This window comes from Bos grunniens, chromosome 2 (genome assembly GCF_055505025.1).
Source record: "Bos grunniens cultivar Pamir isolate PY7600 chromosome 2, Bosgru_T2T1.0, whole genome shotgun sequence".
NCBI lineage: Eukaryota > Metazoa > Chordata > Mammalia > Artiodactyla > Bovidae > Bos > Bos grunniens.
Genome location: NC_141166.1, coordinates 7,492,438 through 7,518,955, shown reverse-complemented (window position 1 = coordinate 7,518,955; position 26,518 = coordinate 7,492,438). Strand labels below are relative to the sequence as shown.

The window sequence follows — 26,518 nt, the reverse complement described above, 5'->3', positions numbered from 1 at the left end:
ATTGGAGATGGGGAAAGAAGGGCCGTGGGATGAGAGAGATTCGGACTAAGGCGAGGAACAGGGGACAAACCAGTAGGGGTGGAGGGTGAGAAACGTTTAGGAAAAACGGGATTTAGCCTCCTTTGGGAATTAGCTCTTTTCCTTGCACGGTTCCTTTGGCTTCGTAGATGCATACACCTGCCCAATGTTCTTTTGTGAATATGAATTAGCTCCAAACCCCACGCAGAAAGGTCTCAGCTCTGTCATTTATAGCTAACATGACTCTTGAGTAAATGCCAACTTGAGCGATTTCCCTCACATCCTGAGCTGCTCCCAACCATGTGTGGAAGGGAGCCAAGGAGGGAGTTTTCTGAGTGCTCCAAGGGATGATTTTTCTCCGCGAAGAAATTCTCCAGCAAAACACACGAGCCAAACTCCTACAGCGTGCTCTAACTGGAGCAGAGAACGACCTAGAGCAGGCCCGGCCGCGTGGCGGTGGGCGTGTCCGGGGCGAACGCGGTGGCGGCGGCTGCTCCAGGGAGGCGGATTACCGGCGCTAAGGCGCCGGTGAAGGAGCGTAAAAGGGCCCGGCGGCGGATGGAGCCGATGCGGGTCGTAGGGGGCGGGGTTCCGGGGGCGGCCTCGCGCGGGCGGCAGACTAGAAGGGACGCGGGAGGGGGCGGGCCTCGGCCACTCTGGGCCTGCGGCCCCACAGCCTCGCCTACCACTCACGGCTTCACCACAGACCCCTTTGTGTTCCTGCCCCCGCCCCGGAGGCGCCCCAGCCGGCGGCGCTGAATTTCCTCATTGGCTCAGCCGACGGCTTCCGCGATTGGCTTCTGAGCCGTCCGGCGTGGGGCGCCTCTTCTCGCTGCTATTGGTTGTCTGGGCTGCTCGTCAGACCGCCGCGCGAGGTGATTGCCCAGCCGCTCAGAGTCCCTGGAAGCAGTTCCGGGAAACCCCGCGTGCTGCCGGGATCGCGTCTCGGTCCGTGACGGGGGGGGGAGGGGGTGGTGCGCGCGCCATTTCTAGTCGTTTTCAAAGCGCCTCGCGCTGGTTCTCACGGGCCCGGCCACCGGCCCCAGCTCTGTCCTGGTGAGTCTCGCGCCGGCCCGCGGGGGGAGGGGCCGGGAGCCCCGATCCGACCCTACCGGGCCCGGCCCGGGCTCGGCGCCTGCTCCCCAGTGTCGTTTTCGCTACGAGGCCCCCGGGGTGGGGGTGGGGATGGGCTGGGGGCGGCTTCGGCCTCGTCCGGCGGCTCAGCGGAGGGCCTAGCAGCCGCAGAGGCGCTTCCTCGCCCTCGCTCATCCTCCACGCTCCCTCCGCTACCCGCCGCCTCCCCTCCAAGCCCAGGCCCGAGGTCCGGCCCGCTGGGCGCCCTCCGCGCGGCCTGCCGGGTCCGCCGCGCTTTTCCCGCCTCCGCCCGACGCTCCACGCGGCCGAGTCGGCCGCTTTCAGTCCCCGCTTTAGATAGACCCCATCGCCTCTCCCTGCCGGAGCCCCGCCTTGCTCCCTGTCTCAGCCGGCCTAGCCGCGCGTGGGGTTTGTTGATGGTCAGGACCGGCATGGGCTGGGGTGGGCTGAGGGCGGGATGCCAACCCGGGCGAGCCGAGCCGGGAGAAAACTTTTGTGTGAAGCAGAGGCCGAGAGGCCGGTGTGTGTAGGAAAAAGCCTCCGTTTCCCCTCCCCAGCCGCCCCCCACCCCCAGTTCTGCATGCTGCAAGTCGAGATTTGAAGGAAAAAATGACTACTAGAGGCCATGAAACTTAGGCTTCGAGCGGCGCCTAAGATACCGAAGTCTAAATGTCATAGGCGCACTCTTTTGGAAAGGCGATTCTCTTTTTCTTCTGCGATAGAAACCGTATTGCCAAAATTTTAAGAGTCGAAGAAGCCACGGGGATCTTGAAGAGTTCAGCCCCTTCCACACTACCTGTTTCAGATTTTTTGCTGTCCTCCGGAGTCTAAATTTATGTCTCATGAGTCAGTCGTAGGATAAGGGCTTGACACTCCTAAGCCATGAGAGAACCGTTAGTTTTCATTTCATTGGATCTTTGAAAGCCGGTCTCTTAAAATGAGAAGAATTTTCACGAGATGTTCAGGGAAAAAAAAAAAAAGTCAGGGAGGGGCTAGTGCCAGATTTCCCAAATCTCCCAGCAACCCTGATTTTAAATTTCTCCGTTTTGCAAAAAAAGTTTAGATCAAATAACATCAATCACATTAGTATATTTGCTGCATCCAGAAATATGGTTTGGCTGTGTGGCATTGAATTGACACGAGTTTTAAATGGTCTCATATGACATGAAAGTCTTTTTTTAAAATGAGCACATTATATTTGGTTTGAAGAGAGCTTTTTCCTTGATCTGGAAGGTTTTATTTTCTGGACTCCCTTAATAGTTGTACTTTTTTGTTAAAGTTTACAGACATTTTTTGAAAATTTCAACCAATTTCAGAATCAACTTGTAGAGAGCCTTTACAATGAATGGTAGTCATAAATATTTCTGTCTTGTACTTAATACACAACTTGTCTTTTGGCTTTACACATACTTTAAAAAAATACCACCTTAACAGATTTTCATTGAACTTTTCTGTTAAAAATTTGCTTTCTTTCCGTGATTGATAGTATTCCCAGGTGCATACCGCAAGGGTCTTGTGATACTGAGAACTTTTTGAGTTCTAGTGATCTATCTTATGGTCGTATTTGAGGGTGGGTGAGCCTGGAAAACAACTGTATGTTCCCAAAAAATATTTTGGACTTGAATGCATCTTTATAGAAGTAGGTTGTACTAATCAGTAAACTATTCATCTTGCACTATAAGTAGTTTCTTTATCAAAAATGCCAGTTTTGACCGTTTTTGTCAGTTCATCAGAATTTGAGTTTTGCCTTGAGAAACATTTATCCACCCAGAGATTAACCACGGAGTCTGCCTCTATATAGACATTAGTGGGTTACTAAGTCTTAATGTTTTGTAATCATAAGAAGTTATAATACTGTTTATCTCATTTTCAGAGTAACAGTTTGTGCATTTTCCTCTCTTCCTGCTTTCTATTACCTGCTTCTCAGTCTTCCTTTTTCATTAACTTCAACTAAATATCAGTGGACTTTGAAGTTGTTTCAGGTCAGAAAAACTGCACCTGGTGCGTTTGCACAGTGTTTTGATAAGCAGTCTGGAAGTGTGGTTATCTTATGTATGGCTTTTAGTGTTTTTTAGGAAACTTGTATTTTCTTTATAGCTGTCTAGGTATCTTCAGTTTCATCAGGAAAAGTAGGCTTTTCCTTGAAATCCACCTTCATGTCTTTTATTTCAGTATTTGTTACAATGTCTTTATTCTGCTGCTTATGATCTTCATCACATTATAATTTCACCACAGACAAATGCACTTTAATTCCCTATCTTTTGAGGAGCTAGTATAGAGACTGGCCTTGTATGGTTTTATTATTTAATCTCTCTTCAGGGATTTGATCCATTTCAGCATTACATAAAAGTTGAACACCCAAAATGATTTGGGTAGGTAAATCTGAGACATCTGACCTAAGTTTAAAAAGAAGCAACCTTAACTATAGCTCACTTTTTATTTTATGTGGACTTCAAGCAATCATTAGCTTTTAAACCTGGTCATTTTTTCTTTTAAATCTGTGAATGGGAATAGCAAATTAATTTTAGAACAAAAATTAATGTCAAGCTGTGTTTTTTAAGTTAGGTGGCGAAAACCCAAACCAGCAGCATGTTGAACTAGAGACAACAGGGCCTTTATTTCACACCTATGTTGGATTTGAAGCAGAGCTAGTAAAGTTTGAAAGTCCTTGAACCTTAAGTTGTCTGTGGGTGTTCATTCTGTTTTTAAATCAGACTTTTTAAAGTGTTTAAGAATTGAGAGCTGAGGGGCTTTTTAGGGTTTTGTGGTGATCTGTTGATAAGCTCATCAGGACACAACTGCTGCTTTTGTTAATTAGTGATTCTACCTTAAATAAATTCAAGCTTTTATCTAACCTAGTGTACATGAAGTTCCTTAAAGATGCAACACTTCCATGTACATTTCCCATGGTTTTACAGAATTATCTCAAATTTAGGTCAGATACATCAGAAAAGCCATCAGAAATAATATTTTGATAGAGGTTATTAGCAGCATGTATACAAATTAGATAAATCATGCATTGTCCTACAAACTAGTTATTTCTGGCTTAATGTAATATAGCTCCTGAATTTTTTCCAGCAGCATAATAAAATGGCTAATCAGGTGAATGGTAATGCGGTACAGTTAAAAGAAGAGGAAGAGCCAATGGATACTTCCAGTGTAAATCACACAGAGCACTACAAGACACTGATAGAGGCAGGCCTCCCTCAGAAGGTGGCAGAGAGACTTGATGAAATATTTCAGACAGGTATAATATACGTTTCTTGTTTCTGACTGGTTATGAAAGTGAGGGCAAACCACTTTGAATTTTACAGATTTTTTTAAGGTTAAATATTACTTATTGTTTCTGATCTATGTAGAGCCGAATGTTACTTTCCCTTCATTGAGGGCATATTGGGTTTGAGTTTGATATTCTTATTTCATTATTTTGAAGCCTTAGTGTTGAATATGCAGTCTGAGTTGTTTCAGAACAGTACATCAATTTGTCTTAGATTTACCATCAATTTAAAATGTGTTTCAGCATATCAAATTTTACATTTTTTTCTTAATCTAAATCAGTCGTCATTTTGCTTTTACTTTTCTACCTTTAGCTTCTTAAAGTGATTGTTAAAATAGCTTAGGTCTTATTAGGTGGCATAAAAGAGGACTAGTTTAGATGGTATTGTCTGCAACGATAATAAAATGTCAGACTCCTTGAGAGTTTGTGGCCTGTCCAGTTTGTGACAGACAGAGATCTACAACTCTCAGTAATTTGGAAGTGTTTGGTTTGTAACAGCTGTGTTTTTTTTTTTTAATCTAGAATCCCATGGTTAAGTGCTTAAGCAAATTTGAACATTTTAATATGGTGGTTGTAAGTGGTTTGAGGTTCTAAAGAGGGAGAGAAATATGTATACCATTAGAGAGCATTGTTCATAAATAAATATGTCCTCCCCCTTTGGGGCCATTAGATGGAAACGTTCTTCCTCTGTGTTTTGTGTGCCTGTCCAGATTCTGGGAGAGAAAATGGAATTGTCTCACAAACTGTGTCTTAAGTACTGTAGTAACAAATACCTGTTTTTTTGTCCTTATTTATTTATTTATTTTTAAATCCGAGAAGCTCAAGCTAAAGCTCATTTAGACACTAAAATGACTTCTCAGACTGACTCCTGGGTGATGGTCCCTCTGAAAATCAGTGCTCAGAAACTTTCTTTGATGTTCTGCCATAGAGAATTGGCAGTGATCTGCTTAGAGATGCTCTCTTGTAGAGTGTTTTGTTATTGATAAGAGGTTGATGGCTTGGGTGTAGGGTTGGATTGACAGAATGGATTGATGGGTATCTCTGAGTTGTGACTTTGGGTGGTGATATGGAATAGTCAAGTAAGGAAATGCCAGTTATTTTGGCATGCTCATTTTGAGCTCTTAAATCATGGCATCTTTTTTTTTTTTAAGTAACTTTGCAAGTGATACTATGGAATAAAGTTCTTTTTGGCTTTACCAAAATGGAGTCACTTTTGATGTTAGTTCTTATGGACTTGGGGCTTTTAATCTGCCAAATATTTCCATTTTACTTTGGATCAATTCTGAAATACATTCAGAAATATAAAATTTAACAGACTTAAATTATATTTAAACATAGTAGATGTTCTGTGTGCAGTTAAATATACTATATGTATATATAGAATGCAGTGCATATATTTTCTATATACTTTGCTTGTAAGTCCATAGTAAAGTCCTTTTACTGCCATTTGAAAAAAAAAATTGTCATTGTTGACAGTGTTGTTAATGCTACAGCATCTTTTAAAATCTCAGAGTGACACTTGTGAAGAACAAAAAATGCCTTAAAATGTGACTTTTCAGAATTGATTAATCAAGCTGCACTTGCATTTATAGGAAAAATTTAAAATTTAATGTAAAATATGCCTTTCCACATTCTGACTGCAGCAAAGTAGATGCTCAAAACAAATGAAATTTCATTTTATCTTTGGTGCTAAGGAGGGAAAGCCTTTGACACTTTTTGAAGAGTGGGAAGAATTATTTAGCAAAAATAATTCATTTTTTCCCCCACTTCTTGGGTGGTTAGCAACAACTCCAGCAGTCCATATAATTTGCAGGTTTATTCTTGGGAAATACAGTGTTTTTTTGTTTTTTTTTTTAACCACTCTAACATAATCAGAACTTACTATTTTAATGCTTAATCTGTAGTACAGTGTGTATGTACATCAGATTTAACTTCCAAGATTTAAACATTTTGGAGAGTGGGAAATGGGGTTAGAATTTTTGTGTGAAATGTGGGGATTGAAATTTATGTTTATAGGTATTAACATTGTGTCTTTTGTTTTCATATTTGTACTCTTGATCTTTCTATATAGTATTTGTATAGCTGACCTATATGCGTATAGTTGAATGAAAATGTAGTTAGTATTGAATAGAGCAATTCTTGATGAACATTGATAGCACAGTTTAGACTATCCTCTTTGTTGCAATAATGTTACCCGTTTTCAATTTAATTTTTAGGATTGGTAGCTTATGTCGATCTTGATGAAAGAGCAATTGATGCTCTCAGGGAATTTAATGAAGAAGGAGCTCTGTCTGTACTACAGCAGTTCAAGGAAAGTGACTTATCACATGTTCAGGTAAGGACATTATCCAGAAAAGTCTTTGAACAACTAATGATCTGAAATTATTTTACTATTACTTTTTTTCTGTGGATAAGTGGTATTTTTTATTTGTGACTACTACTGCTTCTTTAAAAAAAAGTTAGCGTAAAAAAATCTACATGGCAAAAAGTTTTCAGAAACACAAGTGTAAAGTAAAAGTCTCCCACTTCTTGTGACGTTTTTGGATTATGTGAAACTGTTTTGTTATCTTGGAGGAAAATAGATAGGAGGAATAGTTTCAGGACATCTGGCAAAAATAGCCCAGATACATTTAAACATCAGCAAATGGAAGACTATTTTGCCAGTGCTGAGGGTAAGCTCCCCGGAGGTCTTCTGTGTCTTAAGTGCTGTCAGTTCCAGTCTCTGGCACATAGCAACCACTCATCAAGTATTTGTTGAGTTAATAAATGAGTAAATATTTTGTTTAAATTCTGTTCTTCTGAAATTTAAATTTAATTGTATATTTGACCCTTCAACAATTCCTGGTAATTCTTTTTTATTGAATTACTTGGCTGTTCTAGAACAAAAGTGCATTTTTATGTGGAGTTATGAAGACCTACAGGCAAAGGGAGAAACAGGGGAGCAAGGTGCAAGAGTCCACAAAGGGACCTGATGAAGCAAAGATCAAGGTAAAACTTGACTTGGGTAGTTGTAATGAAATTAAATGTAATCATGAGATCAGATGCTCTAGAAATATTTATTTCTTTGGATGGGTCAGGTCTTGGTGGTCCACGAGGGATCTTCCTTGCAGGATGTGGGGTCTTACGTTGCGGCGCACGGGCTTCTCCGCAGTTGCAGTGCTCTGACATAGAGTGCATAATGCCTGGAGTGTAGGGGGATCAGTATAACTGTGAGCCATTATTGTTACTGTTGTTATTATTTAGATAAACTGAAAAGAAAATACAGGGCTTTTACTAAAAGACTAGTGAACCTCATATTTAGTTAAATGGATATTGGTGTTTTGCTGTAGTGATAGACTTTTCAATTTGAAATAATGTTGAAGTTTGTACAATTCTATCATGTTTTAGACAAGAACTACAACTTACAGTTTTTATTCCTTTGTACCTTTTTTTCCTCATGTGGAAAATGGCACACTCCCATTCTTATATCTTAAATAATAGGTGAGAACTTTATTTGCTATAATGGTTATTTTTTTTTTAAACTTACTGCTGTTCATAGAATAGGTCTATGTTATTTCCCTAAAACTGGCTATCTGCTCTTGAGAAGGTGCATATTGTATATGTAATATGTGTATACTACATATTACACAAGTAATGGATAGTATACATGTTTTGTGTCAATGGTAGAAGAATGGAGGATCTAAGATAACTGCTATCTCAGGGTTATCCAGCGATATTTTTTAAAACTTGAATTTGATGTCATCTAAAGTTTCTTGTTGCTCTAACATTCTGTGGTTTTTAAAAACCTGGAGTGTAAAATCCTGCCATTCCTAGATGGATCACCTTTCTTTTTTCCATTGTGTCCTTGTTCTGTAGGCCTTTCATATGAACACAAACCCTTAAGGGCAGGGACAGTATCTTCTTTTCTATGATTCCTCTTAATACCTCATATAGTGTTGTGAGGAAGGTTGGAAATCAGAAAACAGTTTATTTTTTGAAACCTGAGAGTATATTCATTTGGTAATTGCCAAGTATTTTGAGTCTGTGCTATATGAGAAATGGTCTGGTTCTTATGAAGCTTCTGGTGTAGGAGTACAAAACAACAGGATCAAACAAAATAAAATTTAAATGATTTGAGTACAATAGAAAGTCAGAATAGGATGATGTGAGAAACAGTAAATGAAAGAAGCTGCCTAAAAGAGCTAGGACTTGTGAGTTCTTCCTGTTTTTAAGGATAGAGAACATTTTATTTGAAAAGAATCACTTGTGGATGTAAGCATGGTATGTAAAGGGAACAAATAAGGAAAAAATCTGATGTAGAGGGGATATAAAAGGAGGCATACTATGGTATGTAAGTATGAACAGATAGCTTGGGGTCAGCTTACATCGAAGTGTTAGTAATCCTTCCACCTTTTTTCTTTTCTCATTAAAAATAGATGACGTGTGCTCAGAGACTTAATTTGCCTACAACTCTTTCCATGCTCTGGAAAGGAGAAGTAAAAGTCTATGTATGTGAGAAGAACTAGTGTGAATGCTGTGATTTTTTTTTTTTTTTCTTTTTTCTCCCTTGACTAAAATACCTAAAATGTTGGGGTACCTTTTGGAAAAGATTTCTATTTTGATTTGTGTGTGTGTTTGTATGATATTTCCCATTCAGGAACTGACAATCATGTCTGATTATCTTTAGGCCTTGCTTGAAAGGACCGGTTATACCTTGGATGTAACCACAGGACAGAGGAAGTATGGCGGCCCTCCCCCGGACAGTGTGTACTCTGGTGTGCAGCCTGGAATCGGAACCGAAGTGAGTGTTCTTCAGCCGTTTGCTGAAATCCTTCCAGTTTGTGAATATTTCTATCTATTGTATGATGGGGAAAATAACTTGGATTTTTTTCAAAGAGTAGCCATAACTTTTGTTTTGCTATTCATCTGTATTCTGCTGCCATCGTAAGCAGGGATAATCCTGTGAATGGTAGATACCTAAACACTTTGTAAAGGAATGTGTAGAGTTCTTGGAACTGGTAGCTAGAACTATGCAACTAGCGACACACCATTTTAGGTCCTTGGGATGAGGTTGTTAAGGAGAAGCAATTGCTTTATTCTGTTTTTCTTTTATGTCAAAATGGTGCTTGTCATCTCTCCTGACCCTCTCCTCCATCACATAGAAGATACTCAGTGTTTACAGAGAGATTTAGTGAAGGGAATGGGTTGCACAAAGGAAGGGTGTAGAATCAAAGGATGTAGGAAGGATTCTACATCAAAGGATGTAGAATCAAAAGGTTGAGCACATTGGTCTATACTTGAAAGAAGAGGGAGTCCCTTCTGCATCTGTGTGTTGATGAGGGTTTCTTCATATGCCTTTATGTTAGACTATTCTGACCCTTTAAATGGAGAGCACTGAATGCCAAGAGACAAGTCCCGTCATTGCAGGTCCCCTTTCTGATTTGATGCCTCCGTTGTCTTTTTAGTGCCTAGCAGGATGCCGGGAGTATAGGAGGACAGATAATTGGTGGTTATGGTTTTTTTTTTTGAATACTGTAATCATGACCTCATAACTTAAAATCAGATTAAATGATAATCTTACAGGATTTTCTTTAAAACAAAGTGAAGGGGGTAGATCCTTAAATGATAGTGTCAGTTAAAATATTTAGGTGGTATTATTATGTATCTCCTACTTATTAGAATTTTAAGAAATTCTGAAACTTTACTCAAACATTATCAGTGACACCCTTCTGAGTGCTGAAATTTAACTTTTGAGGCAGTCCAAAGCACAGATTGTTATTTCTAGTTTATGAGTATGTAAATAAAGACATCACCATTTAATGTAACTTTTTAGATCTATATCAGAGCTAATTTTAATTATGTTCTCTGTATGTAAATGTACATTTATTGGTTGTTGTTCCCTGAGCTTCTTTTATGCATTATTATAGTTAATTATTATAGTTATTCTGTTTCTTAATATTTAACATTATTAAAAGGACTCTAGGCCTTTTTATTTTTTGATACCTGAATCAGGTACATATACTTGTTTTTGAATTTCAAAAAACTACTGTAAATTACTTACTGCTCTATAATTATTGATAGAGTTGGGATTGGGACTCTAAGCCGTCTACATTCCTTATAGGAGAAAGTATCATTGAAACATAATATACTCACTGTTGTCCTCTTATTAATTCCCTGACACCATACTTAATGTTCTACTTATGTTGTGAACCCTTTCAAATCTACATTTATATTTTATTTTTAAAGAGTATGGAGGGATTTCCCTGGTACTCCAGTCTAAGTTAAGGCTGTGCTCCCAGTGCAGGGGGCACGGGTTCAATCCCTGGTTGGGGAACTGAGATCTTCATGCCACATGGTGTGGCCAAAAGAATAATAAACAATATGGAAATATAACTCAGCTTTCTTACAGGGACTCCTGTACTATATGTATTTTTTTTCCTAATGGTTTTAAATTTGCACCTAAGCCCTCATGTAAACTGAATGAAAAATGGAATTGTTCCTTTGCCATTTTCTTGTTCCTGAGACAAGTTGAAACACCTCCAAGAGGGGAATACATTTTGAAAAAGTTATCAGTAGTATACCATTCATCATATGATATCCTTATCAGTTATTATTACACTTTCTTAGTTTCGTTTCTTTGACTGATTATAAAATCCTTAGAAATAAAAGTTATATCATACAGTTTTGTTCTTCACAGTGCCCAATATAGCCTACTGTAAAATTGGTTGTATCTATTTTGTAATTAATCGAAATATTTTTTTTTAGCCTGTTAGGTAGCTTCATTAATGAGCTCTTTAATGGAGACTTGTTTTATCTTTGCTCTGTGTAGATAAGGGACTGTGTGCTGCAGTCCATGGGGTCGCAAAGAGTCGGACACTACTGAGTGACTGAACTGAACTGAACTGATGTAGATAGGGAGGGATTTGCTAGTACTTTAAGATTTCACTGGAAGTTCTTCATTTAATAAACTGTTTTGAGTACCCAGTTAAAAACAAATCCTATGTTAAACGTAAAATTTGTTTCAATTCAGTTCAATACAGTCACTCAGTCAATATCCGACTCTTTGCGACCCCATGGACTGCAGCACGCCAGGCTTCCCTGTCCATCACCAACTTCCGGGAGCTTGCCCAGTCTCATGTCCATTGAGTCAGTGACACCATCCAAACATCTCATCATTTAATTATTTTGACAAGTGTGTAAACTGAGTATTATGTTTCTAAGCATCACTTCAACCAGCATGTATTTGGCATACCTATATTCTGCCAGACCCTGCCTCAGTGCTGGTATTTATTTCTAGATAATCAACAATACATGGTCCTGCCTTTGAAGAGGAATCAGACACACACAGTCAGTCAGTTCAGTCACTCAGTCGTGTCCGACTCTTTGCGACCCCGTGAACTGCAGCACGCCAGCTCTCTGTCCGTCACCAACTCCCGGAGTTTCCTCAAACTCATGTCCATTGAGTCAGTGATGCCATCCAACCATCTTATCTTTGGTCCTCCCCTTTTCTTCCTGCCTTCAATCTTTCCCAGTATCAGGGTCTTTTCCAATGAGTCAGTTCTTCACATCAGGTGGCCGAAGTATTGGAGTTTCAGCTTCAGCGTCCATAAATAATATTCAGGACTGATTTCCTTTAGGATTGACTGGTTTGATCTCTTGCAGATTTTATATTGCACTCCCTCTGTAGGAGAAGATGTGTTTTTCTGTATGTTATCATTATGTGCAGCAGATATGGTTGCAGCATAAATCCCTATATGAGATCACCAGCCTAAAGCACTCCTGGCAAGCAGTTTGTTGCAACAAAATTGCAGTGTAAAGTTTTGGATTCCTCCCTTAAGTTCAGATTTCATGAGATTTGGCCCATACTTGTTGAAGATTAAAGTTTTGAAAATTAGGGTTTTAATATATTGGGTTGATGATAGATTTAGTAAAGTGATTGGTTTTAATTGATACCACTTTTGATGCTCCAAGGTTTGGGGTTTTGTTCTTTTATGGCTCATTGCAGTTAGTAAAAACTACTACTGGCTCTTGATTGAGGAAGTTGAAATTAGGGTCAGTGCCTGATACTGACAGTATTGAAAGTAAGTTATGAGAAGACAATGAAGTTTTATCTTTGGATAAAATCTACTGTAAATTAACCCTATGGTGAATACTCATTAATGGACCTTGTTGCTAAGCATTGACCTTGAGATGAGAGATAAACAAGAATGTTAATACCAGTTTTGAAATGTATTTTTTTTTAGTGTGCCTTGGCTCTCAGACCTAGTATGGCTATAGTATTTTTGTATCCTTTTTTCCCTTTTTATTCCAGTTTTATTGAGAAATACTTGACATATAGCACTATGTAAGTTTAAGGTGTACAGCATAATGGTTTGACTTAAATACATCATGAAATGATGACCACAGTAAGTTTAGTAGGCATCCATCACCTCATAAAATTAAAGAAACAGAAAAATAATGGTTTTTCCTTGTGATGAGAACTCAGGATTTACTGTTAGCAACTTTGTTATATAGCATACAGCAGTGTTAATTATATTTATCATGTTGTACATTACATCCCTAGTTATAACTGGAAGTTTGTACCCTTCTTTAACTACTTTCATCCAGATCCTTCTCCTCCCAACCTTACCTCCGGTAACCACAAATTGATCGCTTTTGTGTGAGTTTGTTTCTCTCTTTGGTTTTGAAGTTCAGTTGACCTTGAACACTGCGTTAGTTCAGGTACAGGGCATAGTGATTGATACTTCTCTAGTTTCAAAGTGATCACCGTAAGTGTAGTCACTGTGTGTCACAGCACCTTTCTGTGCTTCAGCTGGTTTTGTAAAACTCTATTTCCTTGACAGAAATGTGATCTCCATGCAGATCATCTCTATATATTGGTAATAAACTCTGTATGTTGGACTTAACTCTCTGTTTTATTAGCTAGTTGAGGTGTTAAAAAGAAACAGGGTGTTTAACAGACCTATAAGTATGTGACTTTGTAACATTTGATTTGCATTATATATAAAGAAAAGCTGCTCTGTTTGCAAAAATAGCAAATAGAAGCCGGATATTGGAACGGCCATTGTAGATAATTGGAAGACACTGTTGATCTGCCTGGTTACTTCTGTCGATTGCTTCCAGAGTCTTCGGGGCTTCCTCTGTTACTGTTGAAGGAATCAGTGGGTAGACAACAGCCAAAACTTGTTCAAAACCTTAAAGTCTAATGAGTAAAGGAAGAACAGGTGTTAGGATATTCACTGGATTCTGTTGGTTCTGGTGGGGAGGGATAACCTGCACATGACCGCGCGTTTACTCTGGACAGCTCATATGGAGCCAGAATGGCTCAGGGATCAACACGGTAATAAAAGGAAAACATTCATATTACGTTTCAGTGCATTAAAAACTGAGCTTAAAAAGCTTTACAAAGAGGGATACTTAGTTTTTGAATACTATCTATTTTAAGCCTTTTAAAGTTCCTTTAAAGTCCTAAGTTAAATTGATCTTGAAATGAGACCATCCTCCGTTTCTCAAGCAAATCATTGTTTTTGGCCTGTTTCTTGATGGACCCCAGTGAATACAGCATTGGGCATAGGTTTGTTGATGTTTCTTTTATTTTTGTTTATATGTTTATTTTTGGCCACGCCATGTGCGGCATATGGGGTCTTAGTTGCCTGACCAAGGATCAAACCCTTACCCCTTGCAGTAGAAGCGCAGAGTGCTAACCACTGGACTGCCAGGAAATTCCTTGATATTTCTAAAATAGAACAGTATTCTTGTGGAAAAGCTGTAATATCAGGTGGACTTCTAACATTCATATGATCATGTAGAGTACAAGGAGCTTACTGTTATGAATTCTTTCTAATCAATCAGTTGCTTTTCCTGAAAATACAAGATCTTTTCAAGTATGGTTAGTGAAGTAAACCTGAATGTTTCTGAAAATATATACACATGTTAAGAAAGTAGTATAGTAATTTGACACTTAGATTCCTCATTTATTTGTGTTCAACTGTATATTTTTTAAAATATTCGTTTGTTGATTTTTGTCTGCACCGGGTCTTAGTTGCAGCACGCAGTGTCTTCCTTGTAGTGTGTAGGCTTTTCTCCAGTTGTGCACAGGCTCCATCCAGAGAGCTGACTCAGTAGTTGCTGCATGTGGTCTTGGGGAGCTTAGTTGCCTGACCAGGGATTGAACCCATGTCCCCTGCACTGGAAGGCGGATTCTTAACCACCAGGGAAGACCCTCGTGGGTGTTCTCACAGTGCCACTGTGTGTGCTGTCTTTGCTGTTGCATGCGTTTGTAATGGGCAGGGAGAGAATACAGATGGTGAATGGTGTAATTACGAAGCATCACTGCATTATAATAGAAACGATAGAAAGCGGAATTTACTTCCCAGGACAGTGTTAAAATATTCAAATAACAAATATTCTCAAATATAAAGATATTCTAACCAGGCTAGACTTAGGTGTGGCCAGAGCCTAGCAACACTAAAAAATATATTTCAGAATTAATACCAATTACTCTTGTGTTCACAACAAACTGTTTAAAATTCTTAAAGAGGTGGGAATACCAGACCACCTGACCTGCCTTCTGAAAAATCTGTATGCATGTCAAGAAGCAACAGTTAGAACTGGACATGGAACAACAGACTGGTTCCAAATAGGGAAAGGAGTATGTCAAGGCTGTATATTGTCACCGTGCTTATTTAACTTACATGCAGAGTACATTGTGAGAAATGCTGGACTGGATGAAGCACAAGCTAGAATCAAGATTGCCAGGAGAAATATCAGTAACCTCAGATATGCAAATGACACCACCTTTATGGCAGAAAGCAAAGAAAAACTAAAGACCCTCTTGAGGAAAGTGAAAGAGGAGAGTGAAAAACTTGGCTTAAAACTCAGCATTCAGAAAGCTTAAGATCATGGCTTCTGGTCCCATCACTTCATGGCAAATAGATGGGGAAACAGTGGAAACAGTGAGAGACTTTATTGTTTTGGGCTCCAAAATCACTCTGGATGCTGACTGCAGGCATGAAATTAAAAGACCGTTGCTCCTTGGAAGAAAAGCTCTGACCAACCTAGACAGCATGTTAAAAAGCAGAGACATTACTTTGCCAACAGAAGTCCGTCTAGTCAAAGCTTTGATTTTTCCAGTAGTCATGTATGGATGTGAGAGTTGGACTATAAAGAAAGCTGAGGGTTGAAGAATTGATGCTTTTGAACTGTGGTGTTGGAGAAGACTCTTGAGAGTCCCTTGTTCTGCAAGGAGATCCAACCAGTCCATCCTCAAGGAAATCAGTTCTGAATATTCATTGAAAGGACGGATGCTAAAGCTCCAATACTTTGGCCACCTGATGTGAAAAACTGACTCCTTGGAAAAGACCGTGATGCTGGGAAAGATTGAAGGCAGGAAAAGAAGGGGACAACAGCAGCTAAGATGGTTGGATGGTATCACCGACTCAGTGGACTTGAGTTTGAGTAAGCTCTGGGAGTTGGTGATGGACAGGGAGGCCTGGCATGCTGCAGTCCGTGGTGTCTCAAAGAGTCGAACACAGCTGAGCGACTGAACTAAACTACTCTTGTGTATTTTTTGTCTCAGGATGCCTTTTATCAGTAGTGTGTGTGTGTGTGTGTGTGTGTTTAAGTGCTGTGCCCTGTTAATCAGTGCTAATATATAGAGTTGTGAATGCTATAGGGTGATACAACTGAAACTAATGAGAAGTGGTCAGATTCTGGATAATTTGCGTATCTTAACAAGATTTATTGATGAAGTGGATACGAAGACATGAGAGAAAGGAGCAGAGGATGGCTTTAAGTCTTAGGACCTGAGCAGTTAGAAGGATGTAGTTGCCACTTACTAAAATGAGGAAGGCTGTAAAGAAGAGCAGATTAGCAGGATTGAAAGGTAGTAGTTCAGCCTTGGACATGTATGAGTTAGAGGTCTCTTTGTCATCCAAATGGAGCTGTTGAGTGAGCCGTTACTTACGTGAGCTTGGAGTTCATAGGAGAGTTTTGACTGGTGATCATAAATATGGGAGGCATAAGTATCTAAGATGATGGTGTTTTCAAACCATGTTTGGATGTGGTCACCATGGAAGTATATATAGCTAGAGAAAATTTTTAAGATCTGATTCCTTCAGCACTTCAACATTTAGAGAGATGGGGAGATGAGAAGGAACTAGCAAAGGGGACTAAGAAGAAGGAGGCAATGAAGGGGCTTCCCTGGTACTCCAGGGGTTAAGAATCCGCCTTCCAGTGCAGGGGGTTGGGTGTGATCCCTAGTCTCAGAACTAGGATCCCCACATGCTGAGGAGGGCTACTGAGTCTGTGCACTCTGGAGCCTGAGTGCCGAAACAAAGACTCAATGCAGCCAATAAATAAATTTTTAAAAGAGAGCCAATGAGATAAGAAAAACCAGGAGTGTGGTGTCCCAGAGGTCAAGTGAAGAAAGTATTCGCAGAAGGAAGGTCAGTTGTATTAAACTTCCCAAGTAAGATGAGGAATAAGAATTGACATTTGATTATGATAGCATAAATGTTGTTAGTGACTTTGACTGGAGTGGTGACAAAAGCCACATTGGAAAAGATTCAAGAGACTAAGGAGATGAGCAAATTTGAGGCATTAAGAATATTATAGCTCTTCTGAGCAGTTTTGCTACAAAGGGTAGCAGAGAAATGGGACAATACTTAGAAGGTTTATAGTCAGGATATATTTTTGTTTTAATTGAAATTTTAAAGAAAAGGGACTTCCCAGGTGGTCCGGTGCCTAAGACTCTGCATTTCCAGTGCGGGGGGCTTGGGTTCAGTCCCTGGTCAGGGAACTATTAAATCCCACATGCTGCAACTGAGAGTCTGCCTGCCGTAACTAAGACCATGCATAGCCAAATAAATAAATGTTAAAAAAAAAATTTAAGGGGGAGATTGTAATATACTATGTGCTGATGGGAATGATCCATGTATAAAGGAGGAAATTGATGATAAAATTGTTGTCAGACCAAGAGTCCTTGAGTAGGACAGAAGGTAGGGCATCTAGCGTATAAGTCACAGTACGAGATAGATGTTCATACATGTATTTACTCAAAGATGAGCAACTGTTATGACCCTGGCACTGCATTCAGTACTGGGAATAAAATGAGCAACACGATGTGGGCTCTCTGCTTACATGGAAGCTGAATGCTTTTGCTGATGTTACTCTCAGATGAGAATCTTGAGACTTGCTGATTTAGAAACTTGTTCACCGTAACTGGAATGTAGATTTGAATCCAACATAGCTTAAAACTCACTGTTCCTCACATTCTGCCTGCCTTTAAGCTTTCACCCTGCTACACCAAGCCACTGTCATCTCTTGCCCTGTTAACCTGACTGGTCAGCCTGTTTTTCTTTACGATCCACTTTCTACCCTGCTGCTTCTACCCTGCTGCCAGTCTTATTTCTTTTAGGACATAAATAATACCTGGTTATTTGTCTGCTCAAGAGTCCTCTTAACATCTTTCTAACATGTTTGGAATAAAACTCTTAAACTTCTAACTGTGGTTTAACTTAATCTGGTCCGCATTTTCTCTTTCTCATCACTGTCTCCTGTGTGGACCTTTTATTTAATCACTGGCCTATTTGCTGTTCCTCAGATATATCAGTTGTACTCGGTATCTTTTTGTACTTGTTCTATCCCCGTGGAATGCCCTTTCCTCGTACTTTTGCTTTATTTTCTCTCTCAGGTCTCAGTTCAAATTTGTCTTCTCAGGGAGGCCCTCCTACTTAAAATATAACCTCTTATTCATTTATCCCTTTTCTTTGCTTTTATATTATAATTTCCTCCTGAAATTGTATTGTCTTTTAAATTGTCTGTCTCTTATCAGTAGAATGTAAGCTTCATGAACATCTAGACCTGTCTGTGGTGTTCACTCATCTCTGCTGCTGCTGTTGCTGAGTCGCTTCAGTTGTGGCCGACTCTGTGTGACCCCAGAGACGGCAGCCCACCAGGCTCCCCCCGTCCCTGGGATTCTCCAGGCAAGAACACTGGAGTGGGTTGCCATTTCCTTCTCCAATGCATGAAAGTGAAAAGTGAAAGTGAAGTCGCTCAGTCGTGTCCGACTCTTAGCGACCCCATGGACTGCAGCCCACCAGGCTCCTCCATCCGTGGGATTTTCCAGGCAAGGGTACTGGAGTGGGGTGCCATTGCCTTCTCCTCACTCATCTCTAGAATGTAGAAGAAAAATACATGGCCTATGAGTCCACGCCTCATGAAAGGTTTGGACAAGTTCTGTGAATAGGGAGGGAGCTAGTTACCTGCACTGGAGCGACTTCAGGCTGGCATTTTATTTATTTACTTACGTATTTATGGCTGTGCTGGGTCTTGGTTGCTGCACATGGACTTTGTCTAGTTGCAGAGAGCGGTAGCCGCTCTGTAGTTGCAAGGCCCGGGCTTCTCGTTGTCGGGGCCTCTTCGGTTGTGGAGCAAGGGCTCTAGGTGCACTGGCCTCAGTAGCTGGAGCTCATCGGCTCTAGAGCACTAGCTTCAGCAGTTGCTGTACATGGGCTTAACTGCTCCGTGGCATGTGGGGTCCTCCTGGACCAGGGATAGAACCCATTACCCCTGCACTGCAAAGCAGACTCTTAACCACTGGACCATCAAGGAAGCCCTCGAGCTGATATTTTAAAAATTAATTGGATATGGATGGGAATTGGAGGGATTAAAAATATCTGAGGTTTTTTGTTTATGAGAGTATTTTTCCTCAGTCATTTGCCGGGGGTGGGGCTGGGGTGGAGTGGGGTGGTGGTTAGCAGAAATTATGTTCTCCTAAGAGAAATGTGGGAAAAAATCAGAGGAACTGATTGACAAGTTTCCTTTGTCCAAAAATCAAAATAACTTGTCAGTTTTAGTTATTTTGATTTTTGGACAAAGGAAACTTGTTACATATACATTGTACCTTTATTTTAAATAAAGAAAATAAAATTAGAATTTTTTCATGTATCGATAACCACTTTTAACATTCTGATAATAGTCATTCTTATCTGTACATATATTTATACTAAAAAAAATGAAAATTGGTATTGCTAAAATTACTGATGATTTGAGGTAAAATCAGGACTACCAAGAGGAAGTGTTTAATAGGTAGTTGGAGATACAGAATTAGATCTTGAGATATATAGGAGGTATTGGGAAATGACTGTAGCATTGTATGTGAATATGGATGTTAATATGATCCTTACAAGGGAAGGAAGTACAGTGAATTATGGGAAATAGGGCTGTAACTTTGGGAAACATGCAGCTTATATTATTAAATGGATAGAAGAATCACCATGGAGAGGATAGAGGAGTAGTTAAAGGTAAGACTAGGTTAGTGGAGGATTCTGAGGTTTTTCCAGTAGTCATGTATGGATGTGAGAGTTGGACTATAAAGAAAGCTGAGCGCCAAAGAATTGATGCTTTGAACTGAGAAGACTTGAGAGTCCCTTGGACTGCAAGGAGATCCAACTAGTCCATCCTAAAGGAGATCAGTCCTGAGTGTTCTTTGGAAGGACTGATGTTGAAGCTGAAACTTCAATACTTTGGCTACCTATGTGAAGAACTGAGTCATTGGGAAAGACCCTGATGCTGGGAAAAATTGAAGGCAGGAGGAGAAGGGGACGCCAGAGGATGAGATGGTTGGATGGCATCACCAACTCAATGGACGTGAGTTTGGGTAAACTCCAGGAGTTGGTGATGAACAGGGAGGCCTGGCGTGCTGCGGTCCGTGGGGTCGCAAAGAGTCAGACACAACTGAGAGACTGAACTGAAAATTTACGGGAAGAGAAGTTTCAGAAGGTAGCATCACTAGTGTTAATGCTTGTTGAGAAGGCAAGGATGATGATGAGATTGAGGAAGGGAAGACTTTTTAATTTGGTCCTTAAAAGTCCATTAGTGACATTTGGGTGTACAATTTAGTGTTGGAAGAAACTAGTTTTTAGAGAGTTTAAAAGCATATGGGAGGGAAGCTGCAAGAGAGAGCGTGCATATGTGTACTCACAGCTGATTCACATTGTTCCATAGCAGAAATCAACACAACGTTGTAAAGCATTTATCCTCCAATTAAAAAAAAAATGGAAAGAAACTGATACCAAAAAAATGTAAGAAAGAAATAGAAATGGAACTTGATCATGACTACATGATAGAACAATTAAAAAAAGCATAGATGCAAGTGCTTTTCAGAGTGAGCTTTCATTAGAAAGATGGTTCTGTAGGGATGTCCCTGAGATGATTGCCGATCTGTTACTTATGCCTTTCTTAGCTGCCCGGTATTAAGCATACAGTAGATGTGTTGAAAAGAATAACTGCATGAGTGAAAGCAAACAGGTAAGGGCCAGATGTTTAAAGCATTTAAAAATGAAAGGAACAATAACAGGCTAAAGAAGGGGTTTTTGTTATGGGAGATCTGGCATGTTTAAAGATGGAAGAACTGTGGGAAGGAAAGAATGTACTGAACAAGATAGGACAGTTGAAGAGATAAAGGTTTAAAATTATTTCCAGAAGAAGGTAGTAAGAAGAAATGGGCTTATTTATTAGGGTTAAGGAGCTACTCTTGTTTTGGAAAAGAGGTACATTTTTTTCTCTGAGGTATAAAGGAAGGAAGTGAAAAGAGATGTTGAGAAAAGTTTTTAAGGCTAAGAGGAAAGAATGTTAGGAAAACCAATGACTTTTCAGGCGACCCTCTTAGAATGAGATTTCATGAACGAGGATTGGAGATTTTAAGGAATTAGAAAAATTAGAATAACTGTTGTGTAAGAATCTTGCTAGAGATTCAGAAGACCACCTCAGATTTTACCAGATAGCAGTGAAAGTGAACCTGATTATTTTGAAAAGGATTGTCTTAAAATACCACAGCTCTTACAGAATTTAACACCAGAAACTTAATCTCCAATAATTTGGCATCTTTTGGATTGCTGGTATTACTTCATTAGTGTTAGTATTAGTCACTCAGCCATATCCAACTCTTTGTGATCCCATGGTCTATAGCCTGGCAGGCTCCTCTGTCCATAGAATTCTCCAGGCAAGAATACTGGAGTGGGTAACCATTCCCTTCTCCAGGGGATCTTCCCAGCCCAGGGATAGAACCCAGGTGTCCCGCGTTGCAGGCACATTCTCTACTGTCTGAGTTTCAAGGGAAGCTCATTACTTCATTTCAGTTCAGTCACGTCACTCAGTCGTGTCCGACTCTTTGCGACCCCATGGACTGCAGCACGCCAGGCTTCCCTGTCCATCACCAACTCCTGGAGCTTACTCAGACTCATGTCCATCAAGTCGGTGATGCCATCCAACAAAATCTTCAAATTATGATGATTTTTTTTCATATCTTAAAATGTAATATTCTGATAGAGAAAGGAATTCTGATGAAAGAAAAATTAAAGCAGTGGAGTTTTAAGTAGTAAAGATTTTAGAGTTGAGAAAATTTGAAAGAGACCTCATCGATCTTTTATTCAGTTTTTTTTTTTTTAATTTAACTTTTATTGTAACTTTACTGAATTGGCATGTTACTGTAGTGAAAATGGAAGTGTTACTCGCCTAGTCATGGACGACTCTTTGCGACCCCGTAGGCTGTGGCCCACCAGACTTCTCTGTCCATGGAATTCCCCAGGCAGGAATACTGGAGTGGGTTGCCATTCCCTTCTCCATATTCAAGTATGGTTTTTCTAAAAATGCAGATGTATTTCAACGAATATTTATATAGGCCTTTTATTTTTTGTGAGAAAAGGACAGATTACAAAAATTTAAGATTTAGAGTTATTACTACAAATTTTGAGCGCTTACTGTTAATCAGTTTCCATTTTTCAGTATAGAATATTGTTCTGTATTGATGCCCTGAAAGTCATTATAATGAAAAACTAGGGTTAACTTTGTAAGATTCAACTTGCCCCGATTTTTCCTTAACCATCTTTGTGTCCCCACCCCCTAAAAAAGGCACCTAGGCTTTGTGGCTCTAAAATCAAATGCTTGTTACATTGGGATTCTAACACACAGGTTTTATTTCAGGTCTTTGTAGGTAAAATACCAAGAGATTTATACGAGGATGAATTGGTGCCCCTTTTTGAAAAGGCTGGTCCCATTTGGGATCTGCGTCTTATGATGGATCCACTGTCTGGTCAGAACAGAGGGTATGCATTTATCACCTTCTGTGGAAAGGAAGCTGCACAGGAAGCTGTTAAACTGGTATGTGATAAACAGAACAAATACCCATTGTCTAGCAAGTCATTTGAGAGAAACACGTCAAGTAAAAACATTTGCAGTTAACGTTGTTTCATTTACTTTAAAAGTTTTATATTGACTGAGTTAGTATGTGTCTGGTGGCTATTTTTTCATATTATGAAAGTAAAAAATAAAATACCCCAGAAGTAAGATGATAGTCTCCCATAATTCTAAGAAGTTATTTATTACAGCAGTTAGTATCTAAAGTTTCATTTGAATATTTGGTTTTTGCAGTTCTCCCTTTTGATCTTAGAAATGTCAGTTCTTGCTGTTAAACTTTAGAGTAAAATTCTTAAAGTGTGATGAAGTCTGGAATGGGTTCTGGGGAATATAACTGGGCTCCTTGACTTTTAGGACACAATTTGGGAAATGATTGTGAATCTCTTTGTTTTTATCATAACCTAATCATACAATTTATTTTCTAAGTATATTCTCGTTCTTTTCTTTTTGTTTCCAAACTCTCCAGTTCTCTTTGTCTTTAATCTTTCTCTTTTTCTATTACTTGATAACCAGTCTTCTAGGAATCTCCTTTCTTTAGGGCCTTTTACCCTTTGTACTTATTTCAGAGTAGTACACAAATTAAGTATGGCTTCACTCCTACTGTGTTAAGATACAGTCATCTCAGTAACTCAGAATAGCAGTGTCATTGGTTTCTGGGGATACTCTTGCCAGACAGCTGAAGGCCTCAGTCTAGTTCTAGTTCTTTTAGAATGGTAACCTCTTTCACCAAAGCTTTTCATTTCATTAGTTGCCTCTAAATTTGTTCTACTTCTAACTTGACCCAGATTTTTGTTTTTATTATGGACCTTTTCCCTTCCAGTTTCTTTATTTAGTACTGAGAAGTTTTTAAAGCTATATTTCCTTGCTTCTGGCAACATATGGATGATTTTTATTTTAATTACATATTTGTTTTGTAAACTAATTGGTAAGTAATGTTAATGCATAACCAGCTCAAGTTTACCTAGGAAATCATCACCATAACCATTTAAATAAAACACTTTATTCCTATGATTTAATACAATTTTGAAAGTATTATGTTTAATATGAAGTTTAAAATTTTTAAATTCTGTTTTATGTAAAAGGTGAAATTCTTCTACTTTTCTTTGCATTGATTAAACATAGTTGTTATTCTTTACATATTGTTGTTTTCCTGAGACTTATCTATATCTCATTTCATCTCCAAGGGCTCTGAATTACCAGTCTCAGGTATTTTTTCTAAAATTCTCTGGTTAAAAATCTTGAGATTGATAATATTGAAATAAATCAAATCTTTTCAAAGGTAGAGTGAATAACTTTGATTCATTTATGTTTGATAGAGCAGTGAAGGTTAATGAAACCAAACTAAAACAGAGGCTGTAAAAGTTTAAAATAACACATTTTATATTATGGCAAGCATGAGGGAACTTGGTGAATTCATGAAGCAGGGAGTGTTTGACCTTGAATTGTTTGGTTTTTTAGACTGAGGTCAGTTGTTCTGAGTTTGGGGTGGTTGTGGGGTGTCTGGTTCTGTTCTTCCTTTCAGTGTGACAGCTATGAAATCCGCCCCGGTAAACACCTTGGAGTGTGCATTTCTGTGGCAAACAACAGGCTTTTTGTTGGATCAATTCCGAAGAATAAGACTAAAGAAAACATTCTGGAAGAATTCAGTAAAGTCACAGGTAAAACAAAAATGTATTTAGAAAGTAGTTTTGGGAAATCTGTGGTATACTATAAGTGCAAAAAAAGAGGTATATCTTAATCTAAGAATTTCCGCATCTACTGAGTGTCTAAATTTCCTCCTTTCTGTTCTTTTAGTGGTTTGGACTAAACAACTTCTCTTGTAGCCTCAAGTTCTTGGAATGTCCTCTTCGCTTCTTTTCCTTAATTGAACCATAACTTTTGACACCATCTTTGCCCTGTAGCTCTCAAGTGAAGGCTTTCTCCCCATCTGGTGTTCAGTGCACTCTAAGACCAAGGGGACGAGAGCGCTTCTCCTCCTCTCCTTCTTCCTCTTACCTTGTCTGCTTCAGATTTTTCCGCATTTCCAATCCTAAATCCGTGGAATTGATTGGAGAAGAAAATTTTAGATCACAGATCTATCTATCTATATATATCTATATCTATATCTATATATTTGTATGTAACAAAATTTAGCAGAATTACATTTTCACTTACCAAATATGATTTAATCATACACATTCCATTTCATTTTTTAAAATGCTGATGGAGACCCACTAATGGTAGCTGCATTGTAAAAGACAACTTTTAGACCATTGCTTCTTCGTCCTGTATAAAAACCACTATTTCTTTACATTTTTGTTGTCCAGACATATTACAGACAAACAGTCCTTTCCCCTTCCTTCAAGCTGTTATCTGTTGCTCTTCTGGTTTCAGTCTTGTGTTAATTGAAGATTGCTTCTGGCTCATAGTCTTTCTCTTCGGTCCTGAATTAACTTGTTGTTAGTACTTTCAACATCAATGTGGATGAACCATCCAATACCGTAATCTCCTAGTTTTATGACTGCCTCATCTCTGGTCCTTTACTTCCTCTCTACCACATCCAAATCACATTCTGGATATTGCTGCTAGAAATAAAATCTAATTACTCTTAAGGATTTGGATAATATGTGGAAAGGTGAGGGTACAGGACTAAGATCAGAGGTACATTTTAACCAGTTACTTATTTATTACTTGGTAAAAATAGTAACTTTTAAAAACTTAAGAGTCAAGGATGATTTTTGGTTATAATTAGTTGTTGGGTGTTCTCTTGAATTTATATTTGGTTTTTAAGTTCCTTGGTAGTATTTTCATAAGTTTTAGTAAGGTCATGTTAGGTCAAACACTCTTTAAAACATTGTAAAATAGAATGTTATAGGTCAGAATACAGTAGTTGGACTTACTGTCTATGACTGTACTTTCAGGGCCCCTAAAATTCAAAGGAACATAACATATCGTCCATAGCTCCATATCTAATAATTCTGATTTAGTTGTCTAGCTGGATAATTAGCAGATCATTATGAGGCTTCTTCAATTACTTTTTGCTCTTCGGCAAGTGGATTTAGGTCTACCTAAGCGCTAAATGTGTGGTGGATGCTTTTGGCTTATATATCTGGCTGTTGGTTTAACAGAGGGTTTGGTGGACGTTATTCTCTATCATCAACCCGATGACAAAAAGAAGAATCGGGGGTTCTGCTTCCTTGAGTATGAGGATCACAAGTCCGCAGCACAAGCCAGACGCCGGCTGATGAGTGGAAAAGTGAAAGTGTGGGGGAATGTAGTTACAGTTGAATGGGCTGACCCTGTGGAAGAACCAGATCCAGAAGTCATGGCGAAGGTAAATGCAGTATCTTGTGTTGGGGGTGCGGTTATCATTTACTTTTTGTACTTAGAATATAAGCTTGAATATTTCAAATTTTACAGTAAATACAAATTGTAGCTCTTGATCTTAACTGTTTAAGCAAAAACCTGCTTTAGCACCAATTTAACAGCCTGTCCTGGTATCCAGGAATTTCCATTGACCATTTCTTTTTCTGCAGATAAATGTGTAAAAAGAACTGACGTTAAATCCCCCTTCAATTATGTGTTTCTATGCCTACTGAGAGTTTGATTAGTGCTTGGCACTGTCAAAGATACAAAGATAAAAATGTTAAGAAAAGAAAAAAAACAAGGTCTTATGGAATAAAGAGAGAAGTAATGTTTTGGAGATTATGAATTATAATTTTCATTGACCATACTATGACTATGAATTAAATTTTATTTAGATTTAGTGTCTTTTTTAATGGATCAAGTTTCCTTATAGTATTGTCTCCATGAAGAAAGGTGAAGGGTTATCATGTTTGCTCTTATGCATGGCAAGTCCTGTAGTGGACTTTCACTTTCTTCCTAAGCCCTATACTTTCATTGCCGGGTCTTGGCCTGGTAAAGGATGGTTCCGTGAGTCCTGGTTCTTAGGCTTTCCTCTGGGTGATTCCT

General features: G+C 39.2%; 1 protein-coding gene across 6 annotated transcripts in view; it reads left to right on the top strand.

The window, feature by feature from the left end:
• Positions 1–981: 981 nt before the first annotated feature.
• The window catches only part of HNRNPR (heterogeneous nuclear ribonucleoprotein R), a 32,284-nt gene continuing 6,747 nt past the window's right edge, over positions 982–26,518 (top strand). The window contains exons 1-8 of one of the 6 annotated variants that reach the window (XM_086327975.1): positions 982–1,074; positions 4,195–4,360; positions 6,607–6,725; positions 7,271–7,378; positions 9,057–9,170; positions 22,355–22,531; positions 24,090–24,225; positions 25,675–25,880. In XM_086327975.1, coding sequence (XP_086184101.1) covers positions 4,204–4,360; positions 6,607–6,725; positions 7,271–7,378; positions 9,057–9,170; positions 22,355–22,531; positions 24,090–24,225; positions 25,675–25,880 — 1,017 coding nt within the window. In that variant the 5' untranslated portion in view covers positions 982–1,074; positions 4,195–4,203. Of the gene's footprint in view, positions 1,075–4,191; positions 4,361–6,606; positions 6,726–7,270; positions 7,379–9,056; positions 9,171–22,354; positions 22,532–24,089; positions 24,228–25,667; positions 25,881–26,518 lie in introns of all 6 variants that reach the window. The other 5 variants (XM_086327966.1, XM_086327983.1, XM_086327958.1 and 2 more) reach the window with 5 other exon arrangements.